The sequence below is a fragment of the Cavia porcellus genome, unplaced genomic scaffold (assembly GCF_034190915.1).
Source record: "Cavia porcellus strain 051 isolate PalLab524CR breed Dunkin Hartley unplaced genomic scaffold, mCavPor4.1 scaffold_2, whole genome shotgun sequence".
NCBI lineage: Eukaryota > Metazoa > Chordata > Mammalia > Rodentia > Caviidae > Cavia > Cavia porcellus.
Window position 1 is genome coordinate 55,652,807 of NW_026947485.1, and position 20,102 is coordinate 55,672,908.

Genomic DNA, 20,102 nt, shown 5'->3' on the forward strand with positions numbered 1-20,102 from the left:
CATCATAATCTGTGGTAAATAATATAAAAGAAAACCACAAGACATCATGATAATGCAGACTATAACACAGATCGCATTTTAATTAAAGTAACCACAAATCCAGAAGGAAGCTGCTCTTCTTTTACAAATGGCAACATATTCATTACAGTCCCTCTCTTGCTAGTTTTCTCGAATGATAGGTGTGAAAGGCTAGCAATATGTGAACTAATAAGCTTTAAAAATAGAATACTGAATTAGGAAATACATTCCATGCATTTAATTGTTGTGCTTTGGGCAGGCATGGTATAGTCTTATTTTTATTGCAATGGTTTAAATGCTCAAAATATATATGAAAGTATGTGCAGTATAGCCTCACTCTCATTTGCTGTTACTAAGTCTCTGAACTTTCAGATACATCATTTTGGGATGATAATTACATAACTCACCGTCTATTGTTAAAAGATTGAGTTTTCTTGCAAAATATATAATGTTAAATGAGAGTAAACACATAGATAAAACCTTCTAATGAAAGGATACATCTTATTTCCACAGAGGTGAAGCTGTGCTACTCCCATGTTATTAGGATATATTTTTTAGCCTTAGTTTTTCCTGAATAATTAAAAACCCAAGTAACCCAAATGTATCATTTCCTAGGAGATACAAGTGTTACTAAAACTTTCTTAGAATATATAAAAATATTTTCACTTCATTTTTCTTATCATTTCTAAAATTTATTAGATTATTTTGTAACTTCAGTAGCACTAGTGATATTCTCTAATAAAGCTCTACAAAAATCACTCTGCTATCATACATGTATCTCTCAGTCAATAATATGTAGATTGCCAGGATTTCCTAATCAGAATTTCCTATAATAACATACTTTTCCATTAATCAGATCACCAGGCAACTTTGTCTTAATATTAGTAATCTTCAGCAAAAAATAAGGCAATATGAATTATTCATGTAATTTGGATGAAACGATAGTATATGGTAATGGATTTGAATCCATCATTATAATGGTACCTATTGAACCATATTACCAAGTAGTCAGTCATGAAGAATGAATGGAAATTTTGAAAAGTAAATTTCATTAGGGCCTCCTTATTGTCAGAATGGTTGGAGATGTTGAAAACATGGATACACTATGTCCCAGCAGTTCCAGCGTTATGTATAGACCCAATCACAATACATGTGGGAGTGTGCACATGCCCATACCAGGCTTGTGCTAAAAGATTCACAGCAGCATTATTCATGATAGGGAAAACATATAACTCTCTATATACCTATCAATAATAGAATGGGTATGTAATTTGTAGTATATTCATACAACCGAAAAGGTCCAGCAGTAAGAATGAACCTGTTAAAAAAGCATTAACATATGATAGCTCTCATGTACATAAATGAATGAAATAATTCAGACACACACAAAAAACGCATGTAGTATTTGTATAATACGGTGGGGGCTTCTGAGATTTTAGGATGATTCTGTTCCTTGATTTAATGTTGATGACATGGATATGGAATCAGATTATGAAAATTCAGCTATCTACTATTACCAGCTATTTAAGATATGTAGTAATTTGTCATGTACTATATATTATTCTTTAATAAATATTTATAAACAAATGATTAAATATGTAGATCAAAACAAATAGCATCATTTCCATTACTGCAGCTCTCAACTCGCCATCTCACCTCAGTACCTCTGTGAAGAAATGGACACAACACAGAACTACCAGCTTCCTTACCCTTGGGCTTCACATTGCTTTGAAGTTATGAATACCTAGAAAACAATAAACTCCTTTATGATGCCATACAAGAGATATGAGTGGTTTAGCCACGTATCTCTTAGGAGGTAATCATAATGAGAAAATTATAGCAAGTAATCACTCAGAAAATAACAATAGTTACAAAACTTAGAAAATTGTTTAGAAACTTGAAATTACTACATGCTTATCCAAATTTTTAAACACTATAAACAAACAGCATACCTATAAACATCACAGTGAGATTAGAATTACAGGGAGTATATTTGGCTGGCCATTCTCCATGTGTCTGTGGTTTTCAGGTGACTGTTACTTGGAGAACTGGTCTTCGTGGAGCCTGTGTCAGCTGACCTGTGTGAATGGTGAGGATCTTGGCTTTGGCGGAATACAGGTCCGATCTAGAGCAGTGATTATACAAGAACTAGAGAATCAACATCTGTGCCCAGAGCAGATGTTAGAAACAAGGTCGTGTGATGGTGAGTGTCAACACTTCAGTAAATGTTTCATTTTAGTTTTGTGTCAAATCATAAGATAAAGACAGTTCAGCTGGGTGTCATGGAACATGCCTGTAATCCTGTCCTCCGGGTATGTTAGGAAGGAGCATTGAGAATTGAAAGCAGCTTGGACAATTTAATGAGACTCTCTCAAATAAAATATAAAATAAAAAAGGATTGATGATGTAGCTCAGTGGTAAAGTTTCTGAATTCAATCTCTAGTACTACAAAAAATAAATGCTTTTCCATTAAGCAAATCTTCAAAAATACCACTTAACGATGAGAATTAAATTAATGGTAATATTCTTAAATATATAATTTTAGAAGAAGAAAAATCCTACTGCCCATAATAAATTAGACATAAAACAGGTAGAAGTACAGGTGCTTTTCAGGTTTATGAGCTAAAGAAGGCTGAGACAATTAAGAACATATTTTATACTTATAACAATAATTATATATGAATCTAACAATAATTATATATGAATTATATTTTCATTTACTTAAATGGTAAAAGAAAAATTATAAAACACAGCAAAATAGGAGACTTTACTCTTCTCAGAAATTAGTAAATCAAGTTGCTGATAAGAATTAGCAATTTTAGCCAGGTGTGGTGGTGCATGCTTGTAATCCCAGCACTTAGGAGGCTGAGGCAGGAGGAGTGCCATGAATTTGAGATCTGCCTATACTACATAGTAAGTTCAAGGCCAGTTTGGTCTTAAGGCCTGGTATCAAAAACCAACAAAGAAGGAAAGAAAGAAAGTAGAGAAAAAGGAAAGGACAGAGGGAGAGAAAGAAAGAGAGGAAAGGAAGGAAGCAAGCAAGAAAGAAAAGCATAAAATGAACAATATGTGATGTGTACTTCTATCAAGAACACAAGCTAAATCTATAACAACTGTAAACTAAATTTTTAAAAAGTTTGAATAAAATAAATTAGCAGTTTTAATTTTAATGTAACGACACAGAACATGTAAGTTGATATATGTTGTGTGTCTATGTATGTTTGTATAGACACAGATGCTGCTATTCACTCAATATTGACAACACGTGACACATTCAATAACCACAGAGAATCTTTTATTTATTTTTTCTTTCTTTAAAACAAAATACAAATCAGACAAGAGTGGTGCGTTCAGGATGGTATGACCATATCTGGATGGAGTTTGGCAAGTCCAAGCTTACTCCAGTTAGCAAACGTACTGTCAGGTGTACATGGAAGGTGGCTATGTTGGAGGGCTGGACACTGTTCAGGAACTGAACTTATCTATCCTGAGAGGAGAAAATCAGCAAAAATAAACATGGTGAGAGAGCAAAAAAAATTAAGTTAAATACAAATAAAGTATACTGGCAATCCAATTTAAAGAAAAAGCAAAATACAAGCAAATTAAGTGGGGAGAAAAGAGTAAGGAAAATCCCCCAAGCTCCTCGGATACTATAACCTTAACACTGAAACTACTCAATGAAATCAAATTACCTCTGATACTAAATGTCAAATCCCATAAAAATTATTACCTAAGAAAACAATAACTAATTTAATGTATAATTGATACCATGACTAGTTACAACATTCTGTAAATATAAATTTACCTTAATATTAGAAAAGTCTGTTATATTTCTACACATTAACAGAAGCAAGCAGGATCTGAGTTTTAAATACATGTTAAGAAGAGTACAGAATTTTCCTCATTTACCAAAACTTGTGAACCAAATTTAAACTGGAAGGAAAAAAATGTATATTAAAATTTTTATGATAATTTATCAACAAGATTTTGGAAGTAAGGAATTTAAAATTATGATTTAAAAGCTAGTATACTTCTGAAAGTCTTACTTTTACAGAAAGATCCAATTATAAAATTATGTTAACCATAAAATATCACTCTACAAGTAGAAGTCTGACAAAACGAAGTAAGTCATATAAGAAAAAATTACAAAATCATATTGAAGGCAAAAAGACTTAAAACATTGATAAAATACTGCAGAATCATGGATAAAGACCTTCAATACAAAAGGTCAGTTTTATATAAATTTTCCTGTAAATTCAGTGCAATTTTGGCAGACAACTAAAATAACTTGAGAAATAGGTCCTTTTATTAATTTGGAGAGAAATGAGCCTAAAAATCTTAAGAGAAATTGAGACAAATCTATTGAATTATGTAGCTTTATTCAAGACTAATATCATAGATTTTTGTCAATGCTTAGTTACAAAGAAGGATCATTAATAATAAAATAATTACACCTGTAAAGTAGGATAGAGAATCTCAGGAATGAATTCTCACATATGAGTAAAGGGGAGAATGAAAGCAGAGAATGAGTGGGTGAATAGTGTGGCCGTAATTTTTAATCCATACAAAGTTTTCTGAAGTCATCTTAGCACTCGTAATATAAAATTACATTCCAGTTAAACAGTACGCCTAAATGTAAACAGTAAAGCTGTAAAATGTTTGAAGAAAATATGAAAAAAAATATTTTTCTGAACTCACAATGAAGAAGAATTTTCTAAATACCAGTCCAAGACACAAGGAAAAGGAAAAATATTAAAAGTTATATTAAATTGAACTTTATACACAGCAAAATAGATCATGAAAAACTAACACATTGAAAGTTGTTTCTGAAGCCAGTTAGTTCTAAGTAATATCAGTTTCTAGATCAGCAGCTTTGAAACTTTTGATCCCTCAGATTTTACAGCCTTAAAATTGTTGAGGACCACAAAGAGCTTTTCTTTTGCAAATTATGTCAATATTAATAATTTAAGAAATACATAAATTATATAGATTATTAATGCATCACATTAATCACATCCACTTAGATGAACACTGATAAACTTTTAAATATTTAATAATTTGCTTTAAGTAATAATAAATTAGTTGTATGTTGCCATAAATGTTTCCTGAAATATAAAACTTTTCCATAACAAAAGGAAAATTTTGAGGACAAGAACAGTCTTGTTTTAGATTTTTGTAAATATATAAATTCTGTCTGAAGGAAGATACTGAGATAGTCTCATTCCTTCTTTACCCAATCTTATTTTAGTATATATATATATATATATATATATATATATATATATATATATGCATAGATATGCAATTGAAAAGAGAACATCCTCACATGGATGTCAAGGTCTGTCATGGTTCCTGAATTTTAGTTTGAAGATCACTATTTTAAATAAATCCCCTCAATTCAGTGAGTAAAAGCAAAGATGTCAGTCACTTGTGGGATTAAATAACCAAAATAAGTAAGTAATCAGCTCCCATTAGCAAAAACTCAAACACCCAAAAATATTTCTTGTAACTGTTTGATAACTTTAGTAATCAAAGAATTTCAGTTAAACATGATACGTTAGCTTTTCATATAAGAATGATAAAAATTTAAATCAGCTAATTAGAAATGCTCATGAATATTCAGGGCAGTGGTAATCATCTACTACTGGTGGAAAAAATGACAGTATTTGGTAAGGTTTCAGCTGCCTGTATACTCAAAGATACGTAGACATTTCCCTTCTAGATACTCATCTAAAAATACCAATAAACTTCCATAAGCTTGACCAACAAGGTATTGTTTTAATAGTAAAAATAGAACAATGGAATGGAGGACATAGCTGAATATGTTATAGTATTTAGTACTATGGGTTTCTATGTGGCAGTGAAACTGACTGTATCTACATGAAAATCACATAGAAATATTTCATCTGTAATATTGACTAAGAAATATTAAAATCATACATACAGTAAGTTTTAAAATTGCAAGGATAAAATGTTATATACTATTTGTGCATATATATAATGAAAGCAAAAGACATGGCACAGAAAGTCACATTTAGTTAGGAATGGCATGTGTTACCGGGAAAGGGAAGGACTTAAGAGTGGGACAGAAGATAATGGACCTCAAGTGCGTACCTCATTTTATCCATCAACAAGCAAATAATAATTAAATAAATATGTCTGTGGTAATATTTCTTAGATTTGCATGATAATGATTAAATATGTACTTCTCCATAACTGTCTCTATGTTTCATATTTCATAACACTTTAAAAATAAGCCATGGAATTAAATCATAAACTCAAGTTCCCACCAGGTCATGTGACAGTAGATGTGAAAAATTAGTTGGGATTTAGGCATACGATTGCAATTTTATTACATTTGCATAGCAACTTCCAGACATGAAATTGACATTTGATCCTCAGAAATGGATTTATCACTTTTCAGTTTTCCTAAGCATTTGTTAACCCTGTATCTCCATGATTGTTCCGGGGCTACCAAATGCTTCTACTAATGTAAGTCACCTCTCCGCAGATGGACAGTGCTATGAGTATAAGTGGATGGCGAGTGCTTGGAAGGGCTCCTCCCGGACAGTCTGGTGTCAAAGGTCAGACGGTACAAACGTAACAGGTAAACCTCCAATTTCTCTTTGATCTCTGAAGGTGTTCCAGTAACACACATGTAATAGACTAAACAAAATAATGAAAGAAGCCAAAGTATTATTTCACCTTTCAACACATAGTTGAGATTAGCATGCCTGAGCTGTCTATGTGTCTAGAACCAATGAAAAATTATTTATTTTATACTGTTTCAAATACTGCTTCACATAGTCCTTTTGAATATTGCTCCTAGAACTTATGAAATTAGAATATTAACTCAAAAAAATCATCATCATAAGTAATTTTCATACTGTAAGCTACTACATGTTTTAAAAATTAGTATTTTCTGTTTCTGCTATGTACAATAATGGTGATACAAATGCCAGCCAGAAAAATCACCAAGAGTGTAGGATTATATAAATCTAAATAACTTTGTTAAATTAAAAATCTGTGATTGTGAATTTTTAATAAAAGGTAACGCTTACTGGTAAGTCTCAAACCTAGACCATCTGAAAAGTTTATTTACTATGTCCTCACCTTAAATTATTACACTTCCAAGGAAGAAATGCCGAGGGGTTTCTATTGTGCTTTGACCTAAATTTACTTCCAAAAAGTTGTTCTAATCTGCAGTTACTAAGAGTATCTCTATGTGATTCCAGCAAAAGCAGTAAAACTCAAGGACTCATTAATACGGAAAGAAAAAATAAGATATGTAGTGAGTTGTTTTGCGTATTTTCTAGAAAGAAATGAAAATCAGTCAGTCAGAACCTCAACCTCAGATGTATGGATCCAAAAATTTCTTTTCGTAGCTCTAACATACAAAAATCTGCGTAGCACACTGGAAGTGGTAGTACAGGCAGTGAGTTAGTTGCTCAGGGGCGCCTCCTGTCCTGCTGCTATCCTAATCTTCCTGCAGAAAGAAAAAATAGTGAGCACTTGCATGCGCATCAGTAATGTCCATTTACAATTTTAACCTTAGTATATATGGTAAGATAATATGAGCAAAGATCAATTTGGTTTTTGAAAACCATCAATGTTTATGCTTAATTTTAAATCACCCGGACTATTTATTTCATCCCTATGGAAGTTGTAACATGATGTCCAATTCTATTCTTGTGAAGATGTGATTTTTAACATGATAAAGCAGTACCAAGACACCCTTGAAAACTGCATCTTCCAGTGGATACATATGTAACAAAGGAAAGATGTATCAGGATCCTTTGCTTTCTTAAGGGCATTATTGGCAGGAGAAAAGTCCACCTGAGCCCCACTGGTAAGAAGCATGGGTTAGAACAGCCCTGAGCAGGAATAGGCTTTCTAAATCAGATGGTGTTATAGAAGTCAGCCCTTCAACATAGAAGTTGGAAACAGTTTTCTATATTCTTTAAACTATTCTGCAAGAATTAGCTTAACCAGAAAGATCTTATTAAGTTTGCCATTTTTTTCCAAAAATATATGCAAATAACATAGTCCAACTTTTCTGGCCCATATTAAGGTTCTTTTTACTCTGTGCCTGGGCTCTTTACAATGCAAAGTTAAGTCAAGCTTTAAAGATTTAATTGAAGAAATTATATTTTTTTAATATTATATCCAGTGTATTTCTAATGCTGTCTGGTAATGTGTAAATGACGTGTGATAAGTTCTTTGTGCATTCTTCTCTCTGTAAGGAGAGATGAGATTCTATATGCAAACAATAAGTTATTTTAATTTATAAATTGTTGTCCTAAGAAACTAGGTGTTCCATGATAATAATTTATAAAGCCACTGAACTTAAAATTTCCTTGCAGCAACTGCTTTTCTATAACAACTTTTACATGAGTGTTTTTATTTATAATGGCGAAAGACAAAGAATTTACCACTTGGCCTTGGATCAAATCCAGAGGATTATCAATTCCATAATCAAATAAAAAATTTCTTGCTAAAATTCTGTTAAACTGAACAAGTGTAATTTGAAAGTGTACCTTCCACATTACCAGTGTTGTTTCTTAAGATATATATTCACATCTTAAAACATCTCTTACAACAACTAAAAAATTGAAAGAAAAAGGGTTAAATACCTGCAATGTAAAGTTTAAAAAGTACAAACAACTTGATATCTATATTTGTCTTCTTTATATCACAAAAATATATTAAATTAATAGGAATAGTGATATTTATCATAAATAAATATTTGTTATAAAAATACATTTATGCAGTGGTCACATAAATTAAACTTATTTAAAGAGGCATGAAAACTATTATTTTGAATTGTCAAATAAGAATTTTGGCTGTAGAAGAAAGTTAAATCTGCTTTTTATCGCTGGGCTTGGCTTGAGGAACTACTGACAGAAGTGGGTAGCACACATCTAATATTTACAAGACAGCAGCTATAAAATCATCCTTCTAATACACATCGATACCTAGTAAGTCCCAGGTTTCATGTTGTCACTTATGGGTAAGAAAGACTTCAGTTATTAAGTAAAATAACCAGATAACAGACCGAAAAATTTTTGAGACTTATAGAATGGTTCAAGATTCAAAGACAAGTCCATAACAACAATACATTTTTATCATAGAAAGAAGTGCCATTTGTCCAAATAAGATTTTCTGTTCTGCAGGGGGCTGCCTGGTGCTGAGCCAGCCTGATGCTGATAGGTCTTGTAACCCTCCATGTACTCAACCTCATTCGTTCTGTAGCGAGGTGGGTATAAATCTGTTGGGGTGGACATGCTGCCTGCATTATTTGTTGCCCTCTGTCCTTGATCCAATTACTCCCTTCTCCCCAGAACACATTTTGAGAATATAAAATTGCCATATTTAACATTGGAACCAATTGGGAACATATTTATGTTTAAAACAACTGTGTAATACAAAAGACAAGCTCATATTTGATGTCATTAAAACAAATTATATGTGCTGAATTTTAAAAAATCTTCTCTAAAGTTTTTTCTTTCAAGTAGGTCAGTTATTAGAAAGATCACCTTGCATGCTTGGCGCTAACCTTCATGTTGTCCTGCAGACAAGGACTTGCCACTGCGAAGAAGGATACACTGAAGTCATGTCTTCCAACAGCACACTTGAGCAGTGCACACTTATCCCCGTGGTGGTGATACCCACAGTGGAAGACAAGAGGGGAGACGTGAAAACCAGCCGTGCGGTTCATCCAACCCAGCCCTCCATTAATCCAGCAGGCCGGGCTAGAAGCTGGTTTCTGCAGCCATTTGGGCCAGGTGAAATGACTAGACAGCACTGATACTTAGTCCGTTAGCATGCCGTTAGCCAGTGCTACCAACAGATTTTTTTAAATGAACAAACATTTTCACAGAACTGTTTATTATTTCATTTATACTCATTTATTCTAATACGGCTATTTACTATTATATCTTATTATTACACATAAGAACACTCACACTCAGTTTATACAATGAAATTACTTTCTTCTGATCAGTTTTTAGAATTGATATTATGTATTTCAACCCTGCCCTAAAGTTATAGATATAATTAATTGAATACTGAACGAAGAAATGTAATAATGAAAATATAAATTTGGGGGGAAAAGATACGATCTTATTCACAACTCAGACAAAAAACACTGAAAAGACATTCTAGAATTTTCAGTTTGATCACAAAGAGGTAATAGCTGAACCTTAATTAGAAATTCAGTGTTACAGTTCTGTAACAAAGACACGTGGTCATCAGAAAAATTTATACCAGCCTTAAAAATCTGAAAATCTGAGAATTTATACTAGTATCAGATTTGTAAGGGCAGGGACTGAGCCTTCCTGACTAAACGGGATGACCCAAACTTGAAGACTGACCAGACCATTGTCACATTAAGCAGATGGGTCTAATGTTTCTAGTAGTGGACTGGAAGCTGACACAGGCAAAAGCTTGAAGACCTGAAGAAATATTATTCCCTACTTTGTACACTTTCTGTCCTTAATTGGAGTCAATTGTATGAAAAGTTCCTCTGAATACTAGATAGCAGCTAAGATACTGATACTTTTATTTTTTAACACACTGGAGGAATTACTAATTCATGAACAGAGGAAATCTCCAGGCACAGCTGCATAGTCTATTTTGTACCTCTATTAGAAACATAAGAAATGAAGAAAGGAATCCACAGAGCTAACATATCTCTATCTCTAATCAATTAAACAAAAATGCCTTCCCTTGTTGGAGAAGCATAATAGAATTTTTAAAGGTATGTTAAATATTTGAGTAATTAGCTTTATCTACACTATATCTGCTTTGAGTAGAGATTTTTATTTTTCTGAAAATGTAATTCATTATGCAGAGCTGATTTGTCTATGTAAGCAGTAGACCAGTAAATGGCCATAAACAATCTTGTCTTTGAATGAAGAATTTGAGCAGATCTGCCATATCCAGACACGGTATAATGAAAAGAATATTATCATCATTATTTTTAATTAAATGTATAGTTTACCCAAAGTGAAAATTTTAGAATTTAAAGGATGCACCTTCTGAAAACTCACAGATATTATTTGTTTTTTGAAAAATCCAAAGAATATTTGTTAAAGAATTTTTAATGCAAAGACACCAAAAAGCAGAATCTCTCTCTTTTTTTAATTTTAAACTCAGCTAATTTTACTTAAATCTTCAGGACTTAAGAGAAACAATATTTGAAATATTAATTTAGCTTATTACCAGAAAATGAACCTCTAACTTGATCCAGCTCCAGACCACCCCCAAAAAATCAAATACACCATACCAGTTTGCTTCTGATGATGACTTTCAAATATTGAATAAACATCGTTCTCCATAGGACCGGTTTTGACCAATCCATAATTTTAACTGATAGCATGTACTTAATTGTATGTATGAAGCATCAATTTAAGTTAGGCAACACAAGAGGTATCATGTGTTTGAAGTTTACTCAGAACATATAATTGAGAAACTCTAAGAGAATAAGACCAGAAAACTGAATTAATTAGAAAAATTCATATGATATTTGATTTTATATATTAGAAAAGTTAGGGAGTTTTGAATATGCTATTTAAAATGATTTTTTCCAAATAATATATTGTCAAACCAATGTCAAGGGATGGTTTATGTATAGAGTCAATAAAAGATTATTAGCTGTAAAATGAATGTTAAGTTTATTCATTTTGTTTTCATGTAGAAAAAAATGTTAAAATGACTCCATTTTTAAATACCATTCTGCATCAACTCTGAATTGTAGGAGTTTATTTAAATTAATTTTTCATCTTTTAATTATTCATTCTCAAAATACGTGTAAAATATTTATATAGCATTATACATATTAAATTTGAGGAAAACTCAGGCAAGAAATAGTACAAGTTTAGGCATAAACTCAATATCTGAATACGAATGCTATTTATTGCTTTGCAATGAATCTTTATTGCTAATTTATCATTAGTGAAGCAGCATCTAATTCATAATAGTAAATGTGTTCATCAATGACTCGCTGAAGAAATAATTTATTTTGAATTTTGAAAAGGCATTGATCTTACGTGGCTGGTCACTGGCCATAGTGAAAGACTGTCATGTGTATTCCAGAGCAATGGGAATTAATAGCTAATATCCATTCTTCTTAGATGGGAGACTAAAGACCTGGGTTTATGGTGTCGCAGCTGGGGCATTTGTGTTACTCATCTTTATTGTCTCCATGATTTATCTAGCATGGTGAGTGTCTAAATGTTTTAAAGTCTAATGAGAAATATGTCTCTATTTCAAAGAAAATACTTTCAGGTATCTGAAACATAGAAACAACAAACTAATATCTGAAATAAGTATTTAACATGCTACATGGAGTGTTAAATAAATAAGGCTTTAGTCTTAGATGACTAAAAACTACTAACTGAGCTGTTTCCTTCCTGGAGATAAGCCAGGTATTCTAGGTCATCTTTTCAAATTTATTCTCTTCCACATATGCCAAAGAATGTTATTTCATAAGGACTGTATTAAACTGAACATTTTTATAGTGAATTACTACTGGAGGAGGAGATTATAGAAATATATAATCTTATTCAGCTATGTAAGGATGTATTGCTTATAAATTCAGTATAATTTATCAAGGTTTATAACCAAATACAAATTATTATAATGTCATTTTTGTTGTTAGTACTAGAAGAATTGCACTTGAATAACTTGTCTTTTATAAGGTAGTAAGATACCTGAGGTTTACTAAAGTTTTTTCAGAGCCAAAACTGAAATTCAAAGAGACAAGAAAAATCAAATTCTAAGGTCAAAGTTAGGTGATGTGAGCAATGCAGATTTAGCATTTTTAACCTTTTCATTTAAAATTATAAAATTCACAACTAAAGATTTATTTTTTTCTCTCGATTTTAACAAATTTCTTACAGCAAAAAGCCAAAGAAACCCCAAAGAAGGCAAAACAACCGACTGAAACCTTTAACTTTAGCTTATGATGGAGACGCAGACATGTAACACATACCTTTTCCTGACAACAACAAATTTTGGCTTTCTGACTCTATAGTAGAAAACCAGAGGCCACAATGACAGTGTCCAAACTATGGATTATAATTCATTTTAACTGTTTAGAAGAGCATCATAAAGAAAAGAGTGGAAATTCCATTGCCACTGGAAACCTTCAAGAGAGTACCACTTACACATAGACCATCCACCCTAAGAATTCTGGGAGATTTAGTTGAATACATGCTGCATTTTGAGAATTTTGTGTCATCTTTCTTGAAATCTACCAATTGAGAAACCACTTTTATCTCTAAAAACTAGTGGTGAAATTGGCCAGATTGGGGATGCCTGATGCAAGACTATTTGCAGTGTTTAAATCCACAGAACTGTCTAGCATGAAGAGTTTATACCATGACCTCTACAGTACTATAGTCCAACATAACACATGTATACTCAACTGAATGATATTTATTATAATGTCTTATTATGTACTTGATAACAAGCAACTTTAACAGTGAAGAGGTCAGCTCCAAGCTGAGCAGAAACCCCATGGAATAAAGTCAGCATCTTTATGGCTTATGGTAGCATTTATGACTTGCATTTCAGAGACGAAAGTCCTTTCTAAGACTTCATTCCTGTCTCTCCACAATGTACAAATGCTGGACCTGTACTAGTATCTTAGAAAAAGTCCAAATTTCCATATTTTGTAGTGGTTATTGTCTGGAAAACTGATTTGCTTGTGTTGCTATAATATATTTCTACTTTCCCTCATTTTCAAACTGGTTGCCTGCATCTTTTTTGCTATATAGAAGGCACAATTTTGCACTATATTAGTGCAACATGATGGACACTTACCCAGTATTGCCATAGAAACTGCCTCTTTTCATATGGTATGAAGACATCTGTGCCAAGAGTGTCCTGGAGACATTTGAAAATTTCTTGTACCCTGGAGAGAGTTAAGTCCAGTTTGGATGGCACCAGCGTGGAATCGGCTATTACACCTGCTGTAAGCACTCTTCCTCCTCACTAAAGCCAGTGCAAACTAGCAACATGGTTCTAACTCAAGGGTTGAGGTCCCCAGACCATGAACCCTCAGAAAGTGGATCCTTCTAGTTGGTTTGTAATTGTTCTTTGAAGGCTGTTTATGACAAGATTTTTATATTTATCTTTGTTAAAAAAAAAAAAAAGAAAAGAAAAGAAAAAAAGGTACTGGTTGTCTTTTTAATGCCAAGCAGATGGAAAAATAATGTATCAATGATTTTTGTAACTAAAAGAAGTCAAAATGATGTGTTCATCCTTCTTTCTTCCTGATTTGCTTTCTGAGTTTCAGATTCAAAGTGTCCTACAGTCACTATTTCTAAGTCCCATAGTCTTTTGTCTTTCTCACTAGTTAAATGTGAAGTAGTCTTTTAAAGATGTGATTTCAAAAACTAAAATTTGAGAAAGGTAAGAATAAGTATCTTGTCTGGGGCTTAAGTATCTACACCAACGGTGGCAAATATTTTCTCTTAAGAATTAAATAGTAAAGATTTCCAGCTTGGTCTACATAACAATTTCTTGACTCTTTCATGCATAGATGATACCTAGTAAGAAAAAGAATGAACATGACTGCTTTTCAGTTAAATTTGCCTTACAAAAACCAGCAGGCAGGCCTCATTTTCTACGCTGGATTTCTGACCCCTTGCTATAGATCTTCCTTGTGTCATCTTTGGTTTTCATTCACTTACCATCTGTCTGTCCTCAGAGCTCAATTTCAAAGAAGAAAATTCAATCACTAAATTTACCATTGCATTGAAAGTTGCTATATTTTCCACAGAAGTCACCCAGAGACTATTAGAATAAAGCAGTAGAAACAGTAACTGATTTAGCAGACTTCTTTCTTATGAAAAGAGGGTTTGAAAGGTCATTAAAAAGCAATGTTATTTTAGGGCAACAATACAACAGTGTTTGGGAGAGCAAGAAGGTGAGGTTTTAAGGTCTTTTAAAAGTAGCAACAAATTTTATTATCTTAAACTTGACTGTGTTTTTGTGAAAATTTTTGGATTATGTTTTTACCTTCACACAGTACACAGTGAATTTTGAACTCCTCCAGCTGTGGATTAGGATATTTGCATCAGGATGTCATTGTCCCTAAAAATAAAAATATTTCTACCTATTTCAATAAGAAATAAATATTCATCCTTAATCCATGTTCAATATATTATATAATGAAAATCATTTCAAAGATAACAAATAGAAAGATAAGAATTTCATTATAAGATGAGGAATTAATCAAGGAAAAACAAATTCCATTTCACCTCTTTTATTGAAAAGGAAGAAAAATATTATTATTATTCTAAAACTTAATTATCAATATGTGTACTCAGGGGCCTTCCATATAATTCTCAAGTTGATCTCATTGAATAAAATAAACTTCATTTGTTCAAAATGGCTAAAAATCTATTGCAATTACTTGAAAAATTATCTTATGAATTGTGTATAACACCTAGCTATTTGTAATGTACTCTAGAATAAAACATTATTCCAATTAAATCTGCGCTTAAAATATTGAAAATCCCATTGATTCAGAAGACAAATCACTATTATCTGACTTACATTGTACAAATTAAATGAACTTAGAAATGGAAACTATAAAGTATTATTAAAATATCATCTTGTAGCACTCTATACATATGGAGAGGTTAGAGTCAATGCATCTTAACACTGCAAACCTATTGGAGGCTCATTTTTAGAATAAATCCATACTTGATGTCTTCTTGTTATAAACATGGGAAGAAGGCAGTGCAGCTATTTGCCTAGTTTGGATGAATGGGAGGTTACTATGCTCTTGTTTATAAGAAAGACCTTATTTTTGTTCCTAGCAAGAGTCCATCATAGTTTAAATACTTTACTAGAATTTCAACAAAACCTGACTTTTCCTGCTCATTCCACAAACTCAGGACAGGAACATAGTAGTAACTTGTCTATTCACATTTTGCCTTACCAAAATTATCTGTGAGCTCAAAAAGATTTAGAAATATTGGTCTATAAGTATGAAGGTCTGCTTAGTTAAAAAGAAAAGAAAAGAAAAATATTGGCACAGTGTTGCATGATTTTGCTGGACTGTTTCATTTGGAACCACATACAAGTGACATAACTGATCTCTCTTCAAAGGGAGTGATTTGCTTATTTATCAATACCTAATCGAATACATTAACCATAATTCTTTTTCAGTATCTTTTTGAGGACCCTACAGTGTAAAAAGAAAGGAGTACATAAAAGCATGTCTTCGCTAATAATTAAGCACAAATTACTTACAACAAATCTTCATGCAATTATCATATGTAAGACACTCTACTAGGTACTATAAAAATTAGTAATGGCTTTTGTATAAATAGATGCTTAAGACATTCAAAATAAGAAAAAAGCTTAAAGAGTGATAATAGGACTTAAATGCATTGCCTTTTACTCTAGATTTGTTTGTAAGTGTGGTTAGTATTTTTCCACATGAATGTCCTGAGCCAGGCTATGAGAATTTTGGTATTTTTCCTATTCCTCCCCTTAGAGAGCTGGGAGGAGCCATTGCAATGTAATCAAAACTCTGTTAAATTCATGGGTATTTCAAGAGAAAGTCACTCCTTCTTGTGGGGAGCAAGTAGTACCTCCCACATATTTATTTACCTCCTTCAAATAATTGTATTCATGTTCCTCTAATGCTGATTTTCTCTGCCTGGGTTCTCTCCACCCTACTGTCTTTAGCAATGGCTACTCTTGTCTATGTCCCTCAGAATCACCTGCCACTAAACTCAAATTTGAATTTAAAAACATAGAGAATATTTACATTGCCTTCCTATAGGAATTAAAGTGTCAGAGTATGAACATCTTGATTTGAGCAGAATGGACTGGTCAAAGAAATTATTAGAGGGGAAAGGAAACATGTGGAAGGCACTTCAAAACAAATGAACAAATTTTTTCTATAAAAACATCATTGCCTACACTTACTACTCAGTCTCTTTTTATTCTTTCTACAACCATCTCAGATCCTTTTTCCCACTTTGCAAGATGGTGAAGAAGGCCTGTACCTTTCAATAGTGTACAGAAAGGAAAGCCTCTGCCTTGCTAGATTTGAGATCTCAACAGAATCCTGTGTTCAAGTGATCTGAGATGTCCCTATTTGTAAAAGTATTGCCAAATCCAAATGTCCTATTTTCTCTCTAAGGTTGAGGGTGTAGGAACGACAATTTCTTTACAGATTTGTAAGGAATCTTGCAGAGCATGATCTTCGTGGGTCCATTTGAGAAGTGAGAACCACACCTGCCTGTTTTGTTAACAGCAGCGCCAGCTGAGCCCACGCACAGAGGGCCTTGCTTGCAGTCAGGACTGCAGCATTGGGAACTCCAATGTGGGCCTCGTGCACGGTTTTTCTTTTAAGAAAGGGCTGTTGTGATGTGGAATGATAAATTTATACCTAGAAGGTACCTGAAAAATGATTATGCCTACATTAGTCAATGAATTAAACAAATGCCGAATGAACAGGGTTCATTTTGGGAGAGTTTTGTTTTGTTTATTGTCTTTGTGCTTCTATCAAGCCAGACCATGAGCCAAGCAGTATATGAAGAGTTTTAGTTCGTGACAGTCATGTTTCCAGTGATCAAAAATCTTTATTCTATAGAATATTACTGTTTTATTATTGTCAGTTTTGTTTTTTGTGTTATGGAGTGTTTTGGTTTTTTTTTTTTTTTTTGTAAGTAATAATTTCTAGAATGCTTACTTTAAGCGTCAATAAGCTTTTTCTAGTTGTTCTTCAGGGATCTATTTGTGTTCATTTTTAGAAAGTAATTATTTAGATTCCCTTTCTGGTACTTTTTCCTGATTGTTTTTATCAGAGATTTGAAGAGATCAGTATCTGTCACTGTAAAATATAAATTTATCAAATTTCCAGCCTCTCATACTATGAATCATAATCTCTTAAATGTGTATTTTTTGTTAATTTAACTACCTGAGTATTTATTTCATTTAAATAAGGAGGCAGCTGTCTATGAATTTTTTGTTAATATTAATTTGTAAATTGTATAATGTAATTTATTTTGAATTATGTACATTTCTTTTTAATGCACAAAATGTCTATTACAATTAAGTACAGATTTGCAAATAATTTCAGTAAGCTTTTCACTTATGTGGCATGTGAAGATGTAATATGCTTTTTTACATTTTCATATGGATTATTTGTAAATAACTATATTGCTGACAAACATAAACATGGAAGTCATTTTCATTCTAATCATGTTTGTCTGTGTTTTAATTTCCATCATTTACTTCTTAAATGTGGGTTTAATTTTTTTTCAGTGAATCTTCAGTTTCTTTCAGTGCTGTGTTGCCCTTTTCTGGGAGATTGTTCTAAAATTCTATTTCAAAAGTCTGACATTCAAATGTTACTTTCAAAGTTATCTGAGGCCACCAGAGTCATCCCCATGGTCATGGGACCTCTTCCTTTCCAGCGATGTAAAGGAGGGTGCAGCAGACAGGTGGCAGCACTGTGGACACAGAGCGACTCTCCTCCCCTCATCAGTCATAAGGCTTTGTCCGAGTACAAAGGCCAAACCTAAAGGCCGGACTTCACATATAAACAAATTCAGGCAGGAGTACACCAGTTAGCAGTTTACTGCCAGGGAGATTCATGATTAACACATGTTCTGAAATACAGTCATACTTTCATATAGTCACACTTTGCTAGCTGAATTGCTACTTGATGATTTTTGACGCTGAAATTTTGTTGGAGTCTTCATCTTTTGCTTGGTATGCCTGTCATACAACGTACAACTTGTGCTTGCTGATTGTCGCATGAGTCACTATTCTTTCTAGTCCAAATAATATACTTGGTATTCCTCTTTTGGTACTTACCCTACCTCCCTGAACCAGTTAACAAGTACTAAAGTACAACTGCAACCATTTGGGAGGATATGACTAAACTGAAAACCCTTTAATCTCTTAGTACAATGAACTACAAAAAACATACAGCTAGCATCCAACTTTTGATGAAATATAGTGATTTTTAGGCTCCTTATTTTAAATATTGTTCATTACAATTAAATCTAGATAAGAGGTTTTTTAAAAATACATTCCCAGGGACTAGGGATTTAGCTCAGTGGCTCAAGCACTTGCCTGGTAAGCACGAGGTCATGAGTTTGATCCCTGGTACCAAAAAATAAAAATAAAAATACATTCCACAGATATTTCTTTCAATGTATCTGAACACTCATAGTCAATTAGTTTACTTCTTTTTTGAATTTTTAAGTTTCATGTGTGTCTTACAGTCACAAATTATGAACATGACTGGTCTACATTCTACAGTGGTTTCTTCTGTGTCTTTAGTGATTCTTTTCATTAAAATCTGAATATATTCCCCAGAACAAACACCATACAAATTATTCAGTTCATATGTCAATGTCTGTTACTCTGAAACAATATTATATAGGCATACAAGTGCATGAATCCAGTCAGATTTTCTGATATTGCAGTAATTTTTTAGGTGATTTCCTATCTCCCTTTATACTTCCTAAATAGCATCTCTGCCAAAGTAACTCAAGTTAGCAACCTGGTATGGATCCAGTATTTATTTTCTCCTCGATCATATAATCTTATAAGTATGTTGGGAGTAGGAGATAAGAAGAGAGAGAAGTGGGTTGAATTTGACAGATGCAACAAGGGATGGTTTATTTTTCCCTTCTATTATATTGTTTTCAAACCTACAAAAGTCCTCTTGCTGGCAACACCAAGGCAAGTAGACTTTTAGTCACCATTTGAGTTGTGGGAAAGTCTCAGTCCACATTAAACCAAACACAAGCCCCTCCCATTGTTTTCATTTTCTTAACTATTAGAAAATTTGAGCACGTTTTCATCTTTTCACATACCTGTGTGTTGGTTATTTACACTGTCCTACTGTGTCCAAGTTTTAAGTGGCAATTCTGATGATACCAATGCAGTTACTAATTTTAGGTCACAGAATAAATTTTAACTTTTAATTAAAGTAATCTTGCTAGATTCTATTTGCCAACAATATTTTTTAAGTCATAAACAAAAAAGAGCTTACAATGGCCTCTACCAACTCACTGTCCCTGCGGTGAGGGTGGGTT

At 32.8% G+C, this 20,102-nt stretch overlaps 1 protein-coding gene across 1 annotated transcript in view; it reads left to right on the forward strand.

Moving 5' to 3' along the window:
- Positions 1–18,250, forward strand: part of Thsd7a (thrombospondin type 1 domain containing 7A) — a 371,111-nt gene extending 352,861 nt beyond the window's left edge. Inside the window, exons 22-27 of the mRNA XM_063242093.1 lie at positions 2,048–2,221; positions 6,530–6,625; positions 9,192–9,274; positions 9,593–9,803; positions 12,153–12,240; positions 12,921–18,250. Of these exons, the coding sequence (XP_063098163.1) occupies positions 2,048–2,221; positions 6,530–6,625; positions 9,192–9,274; positions 9,593–9,803; positions 12,153–12,240; positions 12,921–13,005 (737 nt within the window). The 3' untranslated portion in view covers positions 13,006–18,250. The remainder of the gene's footprint in view (positions 1–2,047; positions 2,222–6,529; positions 6,626–9,191; positions 9,275–9,592; positions 9,804–12,152; positions 12,241–12,920) is intronic.
- The last annotated feature ends 1,852 nt before the right edge of the window (positions 18,251–20,102 follow it).